The 12,747-nt window shown below is 40.8% G+C and overlaps 1 protein-coding gene across 1 annotated transcript in view; it reads left to right on the forward strand.

Annotated features, from left to right (window-relative positions):
* LOC124253374 (macrophage mannose receptor 1-like) overlaps positions 1–10,944 on the forward strand; it is a 62,072-nt gene extending 51,128 nt beyond the window's left edge. Inside the window, exon 3 of the mRNA XM_046687123.1 lies at positions 5,262–10,944. Within this exon, the coding sequence (XP_046543079.1) occupies positions 5,262–5,593 (332 nt within the window). The 3' untranslated portion in view covers positions 5,594–10,944. The remainder of the gene's footprint in view (positions 1–5,261) is intronic.
* The last annotated feature ends 1,803 nt before the right edge of the window (positions 10,945–12,747 follow it).

Consider the following 12,747-nt stretch of genomic DNA (forward strand, 5'->3'; position numbering starts at 1 on the left):
TGGTGGACGTGCAGTGTGTCACTGTCAGATCTACTGTACATTGGAAGATATACGAGTGTGAATGTCGCCAACAGTATCGTTCATATTTACACACGTGTAGCTGCAAGCGCGAATGACACATTTACACATAATTAATCACTTTAAACGCAGCTATGGAAAGAATGTGTGGGTGGTTAAGTCTACTTCTGCATATAGTGCCCTTCATCCGACTGTTTATACTAACGCGAGTGGGCTTTCCTTGCTATATATGAATGCCAGTTTATGTCCAACGGTTAACTCTCATGGTGTCATGGCAAAATCATAAACATGTTTGGTTGACGTTTTAGTAATTGCACGTGAATACAGAGAAGTTCATTTGCTAATCAAGCAATTGTTTTTTGAGTATATGTTTCCGAGTTAAATGAGATAATCTTTGTTGCGTTATTATTGCTGTAAAACAACATCGGATTCGTACATTTGACGACAGTTTGTGTGTCTGTCAATAATTTAACGGTCAATGAAGTTATTATAAAAATATATTTTAGAAGGAATGGCTTCAATATGTTTTTGCATTCATACACGTGATGTAATTATGTATGTATGAATGTATGTGCGTGCGTGTGTGCGTGCGTGCGTGCACATATAAAGACAATATCTTTTGCCTCTCTCTCTCTCTCTCTCTCTCTCTCTCTCTCTCTATCTCTTTATACCGTCGGTATGCACTTTCATTACGTGTTACATAAGGAAAAAGTGGGACGGTGGGGTAGCCTAGTGATTAAATCGTTCGCTCGTCACGCCGAAGGCCCGGGTTCGATTCCCCACATGGGTATAATGCGTAAAGCCCATTTCTGGTGTTCCCCCACCGTGATATTGCTGGAATATTGCTAAAAGCGGCGTAAAACCCAAGTCACTCACTCACTCAGCAGAAAAAGTCGTTTAGGCGATTCGTTAACTTGTTTCACCGTTTGTTCCCGGAAAGGATGGGTCTGTACGTGTGTTCCCGGGTAGGATGGGTCTGTACGTGTGTGACATGGCTCAGTATGGTTTTATCATTTCATTTTTATTTTTGTGAATTTTTATGTTATAGTTTGCGGTGTATAGTTTCTTTTGAGCACTAGTTTATAGGTGCTATTTTCTCTGAGGCAGTACTGCAGTGTTATTGCTTTCCAGAAGGAACGTAACAATCACGTTGGTGTTGATTTAAAGTGTTGACCACTCCTCCAAGACGTCTCTGATCCTTTCAAATTCAACAGGAAGCACGTTGTGGGGGTCTTAATTCCTTTCGAATGATTAAGCGTTAGATCTACGAAGATTTAAACAAATAAATTAGGTGAGCTACAGAACGTCGTGTACTGTTGCTGCTATGCATCGTTGAATAAAGACCTATAACACGCCACCATCAATTGGCTATTGACAAAGACGAACGTCAGCATATGAGCTTAAGACTTTTCTGGTTCAACATTCTTAAGTTGCTAAAGCACACAGTGCATATTTATTTAACAAATTGTTGCGCTACACAAATGCATGTATTATTATGTACAGTTATTGTCAATGGGACGCGTGTAAGTATGGATTCGGCTGAGTATCTCCTATATCATTTGCAAAGAAATGAGGGCAATGTTACCAAATGCATTTCACATGTGTATGTGCCGAGAACATAAAACTGCCCCCTACTGTGCTGTAAAATGAATATATTTCTTTAAAGTTTTTCTTTACTTAAAAGCAGCCGAATCTGCCTACGTGTAGCCGTAATTCAACATTAACATATAGTTTTCATTCATTTTAAATGCACTACCCTGTCGCTGCTCCACCGATCACTTGATTGTCTGGTGTGTTTCCAGGCCACCGTCGCATGGCAGGGGTACTGGTATGCGGCGTCAGGCAATGCGTACTTGTTCCGCAAATTTCGTGAATAGCAGTACTACCGGAAGTATTGGATATACTAACCCTAATCGCGAACACCTGGTGTCATCACTGTTTTTCAGTGTCCCATGGCAGGAGTACTGGTATGCGGCGTCAGGCAATACATACTTGTTCCGCAAATTGTGTGAATAGCAGTACTACCGGAAGTATTGGATATACTAACCCTAATCGCGAACACCTGGTGTCATCACTGTTTTTCAGTGTCCCATTCATATAATTGTCGCTGCTATTTTGCCTTTACACCAAATGGAACCTATCTGAAACCTTTATCGTTCTCGTACATTGTGAGGATTCGACGTCTTTAGTGTTGGAGGGAGTGAGGGAGTTTAGTTTTACGCCGCACTCAGCAATATTCCAGCTATATGGCGTCGGTCTCTAAATAATCAAGTCTGGACCAGACAATCCAGTGATCAACAGCATGAGCATCGATCTGCGCAGTTGGGAACCAATGACATGTGTCAACCAAGTCAGCGAGCCTGACCACCCGATGCCGTTAGTCACCTCTCACGACAAGCATGGGTTGCTGAAGATCAATTCTAACCCGGACCTTCACGGGTCTTTAGTCTAGGAGGTGAACACTCTAGGCTGTGCTGGGCTGTGTTGTGAGGCGCTGCCAGGAGTATATTCAGTGCTGTTGTTGTTGTTGTTGTTGTAGGGATCGTGTTGTGTCGTCGACAGATCTGTATCACCTGGATTAATGATCATATTTTACCCAGAGTTATGTAAATAACACCACGTGAACGACAGCGTGGGATATCACGTTACATCATCGCCGCGTTGAGTTCGTAATTTCTCATAATTCATACTGCATAATGGAACCAATGACAACGTAATGTGCACCGTAAACGGAGATGTGGGTGGTGTCTGGAGTTTGTACATGTTTGATCACGTCCATACGGTTTCACAGTTCCATAACACAAACCAGAAAACCTCTTGGTAATGATTGTGCATTCTGGCATTGTGAAATGTGAAACCTTTTTTCATGGATGTACGTTACACAAGTACGAACCTTTGTATACAGTTACATGTTACAAGGTGTATGTATAACAAAAGAGGGGCGGTGGGGTAGCCTAGTGGTTAAAGCGTTGGCTCGTCACGCCGAAGACCCGGGTTCGAATCCCCACATGGGTACAATGTGTGAAGCCCATTTCTGGTGTCTCCCGCCGTGATGTTGCTGGAATATTGCTAAAAGCGGCGTAAAACCAAACTCAGTCAGTCAGTATAACAAGAGAATGTATACAATCTCCAGGTATTCAGGAGTTGTGTTGTATGCACACATCAATCAGGTTATACACATAATTCGGGGGTGTTTAGGGGATTTCCTGACGTGATGTTGCCGGGACATTGCTAAACGCGTCTTAAAACCATACTCATTCACCCACTCGTTGTCTCAACATCAACACGCTTTGGGCAGACACACGATAGCTGACTAAGCTGGAGTCTGCAGTCTCTACCTTGTGGTAACATTATCTGCTTAGTACACAAGGTATTTGAATGGTCGTCACCAGGGAAACGCCAGTCTTGTTTCATCAAGAACATTACATGCACGTCATCGTCCTCCAGAGAGCTCGATCATCTTGTTATGGATCATTTGTAGCGGATCGTCTTGTAATAGATCATTTCGTAATGGATCGTCTTGTAATGGATCATCTTGTAATGAATCCTTTCGTAATGGAACATTTAGTTATGGATCACATTGTAATGGATCATCTTGTAGTGGATCGTCTTGCAATGATGAATCATCTTATAGTTACCATCTTGTAGTGGATCGTCTTGTAATGAAAACTTTCGTAAGGGTTCAAGTTGTAATGAATCACCTTGTAATTTATCATCTTGTAATGAATCCTTTCGTAATGGATCACATTGTAATGGATCATATTGTAGTGGATCGTCTTGCAATGAATCCTTTCGTAATGGTTCATGTTGTAATGAATCACCTTGTAAAGATCCATTACGAAAGGATTCGTTACAAGATGATCCACTACAAGATGAGTAGCTATAAAATGATTCATCATTGCAAGATGATTCATTACAAGGTGATTCATTACAACATGAACCATTACGAAAGGATTCATTACATGATGAATTTATCATCTTGTAATGAATCATCTTATAGGTAATCATCTTGTAATGAAATATATCATGTAATAGATCCTTTCGTAATGGTTCATGTTGTTGCCGATCATCTCATTATCTTGCAATCGTTCATTTTTTAGTATTGTGACGTGAATTCTTGTATTCCCGTTTCCTGTTGTGATTGGCAGCACTGATTGTAATGCAGGCCATGCTTATCCTTTGGTCGAAATACCACGTGATATAAAGGATTTTCACCGATCCAGTCAGGTAATGTAACGACTAGTTTGTCTTCCAGAGGAATCTGTGTCGTCGGATATTCGAGACTGGTTATTTTCTGGTGATGACGTTTTATATTTAATGCAAACCTGTCACGTGACAATTGTACAAGAATTGCCTACAGTAGTCAAACGTCCTCTAGGTCACATTGTATGGATGTACGTTTGCTAGGGGTGACTAACACTGACTATTGAGCGGGGAAGCAGCTATTGCCGGATGTCTATTGCAACATAGTAGACTATAGCGACCAACTACTGCAACATTTCTTTTCTCCTTGAATTTTCTTATTCCGAAATGAATGTATAGTTTATATGAAATAAAAACAAGTTGAAGTAGTTTCAGTGTCTTTTAATAACCGACAAGAAACTTGAAATCCAGATCAAGTAAACAGTTAAAATATAAACTCAGTGAAGCTGTAAGTCTGCACTCTAAATCAAAGTGAACGAATCTGGTACTTCCTGTATTTTGCGCTGCGCATTTTTCAACGGAAGTCAATTACTAAACTACCGATAGTCACACGTACTATAGATGCATCGATAGTTTTTCGTTTCTACCATCGATTTATTTCTATCGGAGACTCAACAATTGTAATCCATTGATGGTTCCATGAATCGTTACAGCCCTAACGTTCACCATGTCTACATTCCCGTTACAGCCCTAACGTTCACCATGTCTACCTTCCCGTTACAGCCCTAACGTTCACCATGTCTACCTTCCCGTTACAGCCCTAACGTTCACCATGTCTACATTCCCGTTACAGCCCTAACGTTCACCATGTCTACCTTCCCGTTACAGCCCTAACGTTCACCATGTCTACCTTCCCGTTACAGCCCTAACGTTCACCATGTCTACCTTCCCGTTACAGCAAACGTTCATGCACCATGTCTACATTCCCGTTACAGCCCTAACGTTCACCATGTCTACCTTCCCGTTACAGCCCTAACGTTCACCATGTCTACCTTCCCGTTACAGCCCTAACGTTCACCATGTCTACCTTCCCGTTTCAGCGAACCATGCAGAGACCGTGTTCACCTCCGGCATCCACTGCGACGCCTCCTATCTACCATACAGCTGGGAGCCAGGGAAGAAGAAGCCCACCTACGACAACCTGCACTGGCGCTGGGAGGGCAAGAGAAGCATGGTCGGTACCGACCCCACAGACCTTCAGTGGTGTCATGGAGAAATTCCTACGAATTTGAAATTCACGGATCTCAACACGTGCCTCATTCTATCAAAGACTTGTGCCTGGAAGTGGTCTGCGGGCAAGTGTCAGGTGGAACGGCCTTTTATATGTGAAATGAAGTTGGACCCAGGGAAACGGACTTGTATGAACTGCTAGAAGGCAGTTGAATGTATGAAAACAGGGCGTGTGAACGGTTCGTTGTGTGTCTGTTGAAACCACTTAATGTGTAAAAGAACGTCATATTACAGTGTTTGTCAGTGGTAGGCTTTACGAGTTTATCGATGCGACACGTGTGGTCACGTCATCAGGACGTCTGTGAAGCCTGAATACCGCGAATGTTCGGAGTACAGATACTACGTCTCTGCATTTTATACAGTTCTCTTTTATTATCGGGCGATGGAAACAGAGTTCCGTAGACAGCGTCTGTAGCGGTGTGGCGGCTGCCTGGACGGTGTGACGGTGGACATCTGTACAACTAGTGTACAGTGTAGAACTGAAGTCAAACATGACCTTCTAAAGTTTAGAACATGCGCAGACGACACTGGCGTAGCTCGGGTTCTGGCGTGACGCTTTGGTCGGTTTACAGGAGGCACGCTGCAATCAGGTGAGCGTTGTTGTTGGAACGAACTGAAGACACACTCACACCCTGCATGGTGATGCTCTCGTTGGGATGAGTTGAAGACTTCTGTAGCACAGCAGATGGCGCTTTCCGCTACCTATCTGACCTTGACATTGCTCGGTAGTATGGGACCGAGGCTACAGCGTTGACAGTGCTGGACGTGTACTATTTTCAGCTTTTTTAAGAACCTGTACAGAAACCTTCGTGCCATATACAGATGTTTGGTGTAGTCAGTGATTAGTATGTACATCGTAGAGTCTTTGTTGTTTGTTTACAAACCACGTTATATTCAATCCTAGTTACTATTTCATTATGTTCATAGTTTTGTTTGTTGCCTATACGTTTGGCATGTATATGTTTTCAGAGGTGAGTGTATCGATACCATGTTGTCTCATGCCTACTGTGCAGGGGACTGGTCACTTGTTGAAGGGGACAGCTGGCAGCGTAATTGGTCTTAGGACTGAAGCATATATGTTTTTAGGAACAGCCCCCCTCAACCCCCTCCTTACACACAAACACAGATACAGACACAGATACAGACAGACACAGACATAGACACACAGACTGAGACACACAATTCTATCCACACACCCCAACCTATTTAGTTGTGATAAAAATACATACTCAAACACGCACATTCTCTCCACACCAACGCCTATATTTACGCGAAATGATGCTATAACTTCATACTTTTGGTTTTTAAAACACAGCACACACACACGCGCACAAATACACACACACTATAAATGACCAGTCCCTATGTGTATACAAAGTATTAACGTGTTTGTTAGGGTTAACTTTCCACTGGACAGTGTAGACAGACCTCAGGCAGCTGCTCCATCCTCAACCCCCAGCAGCATCACAGGGAACACATACATACCCCACACTTACACTTCTATACCGTTCATGACGACGATGCAGTGCTACACCTGAGTTATCAAAGTGTCTTATCCTACCAACATTTAAATAACTGTCAACGATTTGACACTCATTTTTAGCCATACTACCGGGTACGGTGAAACGCACTCAGACACACAGACTACACACTAAATCTCTCTCACACACACACACACACACACACACACACACACACACACACACACACACACACACACACACACACACACACACACACACACACACACACACACACACACACACACACGCGCGGCTTTATCTACGTCTCGTAAAGATTACACATAATCTGTGATATTTCTAGAACCATTTTTCTTTGTAGTTTATATACAGCATATAATTTTCTTGTCGCTATATAGCTCAAAAGTTGCTGATTCGACGTAACATCTTTCCTTAATCACACCTCGATATAAGTACGGGCCTGGTTGATCCAGACTTCTTCCTATGATCGATACGCTGTGAGCTCACTGTACTTTAATTAAATACGCATACCTTAGATGACTCGTAGATAGCTACAGAAAATGTAATTGGCAGGTTCATTCTTAACCTTCAGTATTGTCTGATTGTTGCCAGATAACTCACGGAGGCCAAAATATTAATGTGTCTTGTACAAAACAATTATGCGTTTTTTACTTCTGCAGACAAGGGTGGAAACCCAGCTGTTCATTCCCCTGGAGTCATAAGATGAATACGTGCTTCCAAAATGCAATTGCTTCCGTTAGGGTAATTATTTATAGATTACTTCCTTCCCGTATACTGTAGTATTTCCTATTTATCAACAAGAATGATTTTGTAACAATTGTTGACATTTGCCGATTTAATTGTTCTTTTACCGATTGTTATGGGTCACGTGATAGTGCTTCAATTTTAACCCGATTACTGGGCCGAAGAATCTGGGGTCTGTTATTTTGGATAGTTAGGCTGGGCAAAATCTGTGTAATGAGAGCTTCATAGTCATTCTAAGTAGGTGATATACGCAAGTATAACACACATGTTTGTATATGCAATCTTACTGAGGGAATATTCACTTCGACTGTATGAATATACTGACATTACATACCTGTTAAGATATTCCGGACATAAGTGATTATTCCCAAACTAACAGACATAGAAGTTAGGGCTTTGAATTATATTCTGTTTTTGCAAACAATCGGCGCATTTCGAACGAATAGATGATATTTTTACGATATTTAGATTTTTAAAATAGTCTTCCTTATGATCGATATTTCTATCGAGATCATGCATTAATACCACCTCCTGCTGGTGAATAGGTTCGGGGCGTAGTGTGAACTGATCAATCACTTTACCCACTAATTCCATTAAACACTAATCACAGCAACTATATGGATTCCTGTACCATTTCTACTACACAATGTCTGAAACGATAGCGAGAACGAACACAACCAAAGTGGTACTGATTTCCTATAGATTAAATCTACCAATCATGGTATTTATCCATAAATTTTTATGCTTAATTATTGACTCACCAACTTCTTGAATGCCGATCAAACAATTATGGAATTTGTTATTCTCAGCTAATTCTAATATCAGTTTGCATATTGCATGTCTAAGCCCGGCCCTACATGTAAGTCTGGTCAGTATGTGTCTCTTAAACAACACCACTCCCGAAATCTTTCTTGATACGGGGGTCATTCAAATACAAGTATCTGGAATATTAGTTCCAATATGGCTGCCACGACAGCCATGTTGAAAATGATATCTGTTACACTATATCAGTTAACACATCCAGAAACAGGTTTTAAACATGGTGTCAGTCAGCAAATCACATTTTTTCAAACAGGTAAACTATTATAAACCATGACATAATTATTGCCCAATCCTAATACTGTAAAATTATCCAAAATGAGCTACGGTGCCTTTGTATGTGTCATCAGGTTTTAGGCTACAAAGCTTGGCTACAAGGCTACATTGCTTGGACCCCCTTCAAGTATCTGTCTAATTAGTGCAGTGAGGGACATGGGTATTTAGATCGATGTAGGACATAGATAAATCGTGATAGATTGTCTGGCATAAATACATTAGTGAGATTTCTGGCATGGATACAATGTAGTTAGTGACACATTGTAATTAGTACATTGTGCTATCTGGACACATTATATGCACTGCAATGTGCGATATAGGCAAGTTCAACTTTGTGTGATGTCTCACATGGACTACTTCCATGTGTCATAATGGTGCATTGTAATTAGTACAATGTACAACTGGATACATCATAATTATGCAATGTGCGATCTATATACATTGTAATTCGGACGATGTGTGACATAGACGTGTTAGGATTACTGCGATGTGTCGTAATGAAACATGTATTGTACGTTGTATATAGTGAGTTGTGTGGCAAGTCTTACATTGTATCTATTTAATAAGGGTAGACATCTATTCTGACACTGAATAGCTTCCAACACACGAAGTAGCAGACTTGTTGAGAGTTGTTTGAAGATCTGATTCCCCCGAAGATCTTGACTCTGCAATATTCCCCCAGCCCGATATTTAAAAGCACTCTCTTACAGTACGACAGAAATGTATGCTGTTTGTCGAACCTATCCAGATCTGGTAGAATATATTGTAGGCGTTGTCATGGGCGCCTTCAGTTGGTTTACAGGACTCAGTGATCGACAAATAATTGTTTCCTGAGTAGCAGTTCCAACAGAACGGACACATTATATGCAAATACGCCCCGCTTTGTTCGTCTTGTTAGGGATGTTGGAACATCCACACTGGTCACTCTGCGGCCCTTGAGCTGTCCAGTCAAGGGCTGTGGAGACTAATACTGGGACGTTATAGATCAGGTGCATGGTGCTCGTCACGTGATGCGATTGTCTCTCGGTAATAACACCCTTAAACCGTTGAAGAAGATGTGTGCCTTAGCTTGTATATATGAGATAGGCCATGGGTGATAAATTAGATTTAAATAAAAAGTCATCTGAGGTTGTAACCGTTTGTAGCTGGGCTCGCCTGGCGAAATTATTAGCTTTCATTTTGTACGTTTAAGCTCATGGTATCGTACGTGATCACGTCTTTACGTGGATATACTCAAACAAATGTGATTTAATCATTTACTTAGCTTTATTCGTCTATATTTTATTATTTGTTTGCAATTATATATCTACAATGCCATTACCTCATATACTTGTCGATGTCCGTTCTCCTAACAGTGACAGTCGCGGCTGTAGCGTCTCTACGTTCACAGTTTCTATACAGAACATACAAATTGTCCTGTTGTATACCTTAACAAAACAGCCAGGATCATAAATATTTTGGGGGAAATGTTTCTGAAATTGAAATTGTGTGCTCAGTCTTTGCTACCAATAACCCCAAAATATTCACGATCGTAACGCTTTTCGCCAGTAATTACATAGTATAGGCACGGGAACCGTTATGACAGTATTCTTCATTGACCTCATACACCCTGGAAACCAGAACCTCAGGTAGGAAATAGAAACTGACATATTTTCTACATCAACAACTTTCAGTTTACTTTAAGACCTGCTCATGTTTGATGCCCAAATCCCTATTCCATCCATATCTCTGTCGAGAAGTGACGGGATACTTTAGGAAACTTTATGGTATAAAAGTTTAACTGTGATAAATCATTAGGTGACCGGCTCGTATTTCAAACCCTTGCCTCCCGAGTGACCCTCCCATAATAACTACTTATGGTTGACCAGAGAAGAGTCATGTGACAAATGTTCTTCCACTTGTTTGCAAAGACATTTTACACACGGGGTTGGGTTCAGACTGAAGTCAAGCTAACATTAAGTGTACAGTGGTGTAGGCAGATAGGCTATACCGACCAATTAAGAAACCTGTGGATGTTCGAGACGCTTGTCGCGGCTATGACATTGGAGACGTGTACGTCGACGGTTGTCTCAACTGTACACTCACTCATTGTCTCTGACTTCACTGGTTTTCCCTCATCGTGCCAAACATTAAAACATATTTTATAGATTCATGGTGCTTCTTGTTTTGCATTCCAAACTCGGAGTTACGTGTGACGAAAGGAACAATATTGGTTTTGTCGACTTGATGAGCGCATTACGACACTTTTCACGATATAAAATCAAAGAAATTGGATGAGGTATTGCAAATGTATATATTTTTCATAATCATAATTTTATCTCAATCCCAAATTTGAAAAACGTGACAGCGGCAAACCTGAAATGATAAGGTAATACATCTATATGTAGCGGCCATAATATGTGTACTGGGATTCGAACCACGATCTTCTCATCCGAAGGCAACCTGCCTTGTCGACATAACCAAAGAGTTATCCATCATCTGCAAATTGACATGGTAAGGATGTCATCTATAGGATGACCCAACACCCTGCTATCTATATTTGATTTAATCAAAATTCAGAACAAATTATTCTATGCAGGTACAGTTGTCATTGTTAACTGCAGGGTATTAATATTCTCAAAACAGTATGACATGTTATTATAAATCTGTGATATGATTTAGTCACGATATGGCTGAAATATTGCCGATGTGACTTAAAATCTTAACTCATTATTATGACACGTCCTTTACTAGTGGCAGTTCGAACCCACTGGCAGAACTATACCTGTGCTCATGTAGGGTTACCTCCATCACTAACATGTAGGGCTTTCTTTCAATACAGGACCTGATATAACAGTAAATCAATAGTCACTCACTCACTCTGGTTCTGTAGTGAGTGAGTGAGTTTAGTTTTACGAGCACTCAGCAATATTCCAGCTATATGGCGGTTGTCTGTAAATAATAGAGTCTGGACTAGACAATCCAGTGATCAACAGCATGAGCATCGATCTGCGCCATAGGGAACCGATGACATGTGACAACCAAGTCAGCGAGCCTGACCACCCAGTCCCGTTAGTCGCCTCTTACAACAAGCATGGGTTGCTGAAAACCTATTCTACCCTTGATTCTGTCTCTGTACAGACATCCAACAAAAGTACAGCCAACAACTTGTGACAATGGTATCATTTATTGGCTTAGTGGACAAGTGGATGCTCCATACACCGACCACATCACTGGTACAAAGTCCATTAGATGTGTATCAGTACATTCAAAACACATAATTCACATGTATATTGTTTCAGGATAAGATTTTTTTTCAGTCATGAAAAGATATTAATTATAAAAAATTCTAGTCATAATTATGACATTCCACCTGGTATTATGTTGGTTTCTTACATACTTTCAAAATAAATACAAAGAAACACCAATGTGTCTCACATTATATTCATGTTTGTGAAATGATGTGATAATCAGGGGTTGTCTCCCTTCTTACAGTAACACTCATGGGGCAACTGCTCTATCCCACAGTCTCTGCCCAGTCCCAACACACTGAATTTAAAAATGTATCCAGCTCAATGATTGATTGATTTGGCAAGCTAGACTGTCTGATATTAAAGACTGTTGTGGGGACCATTTGGATGATATTTTGTAGATATATTTGTAATAAGATAACTATATTCCAGGGACTAAATGTTCATCTACTACAAATGTCCCAGAAACAAATAATCATTTTGTTATGGCCTTACATGGATAACACAAGACTGGCACCTGGGGTCGATCTCACCCCCAACCCATCCTGTAGACTGTGAATTACAACAGAACCCAGCACTTGTAAACAAACAGTACTTTGTATATTGTGTAAGGGAGACAACACATACAACACATGGCAATATTCTCTCTGTTGATGTAAATATGGAAATAGATATACTCACTCTCTATCAAGTACACATGAATTAAGACTAACACTACTGCAAAG

This window comes from Haliotis rubra, unplaced genomic scaffold (assembly GCF_003918875.1).
Source record: "Haliotis rubra isolate DU_JTF1 unplaced genomic scaffold, ASM391887v1 Scf54, whole genome shotgun sequence".
Classification (NCBI taxonomy): domain Eukaryota; kingdom Metazoa; phylum Mollusca; class Gastropoda; order Lepetellida; family Haliotidae; genus Haliotis; species Haliotis rubra.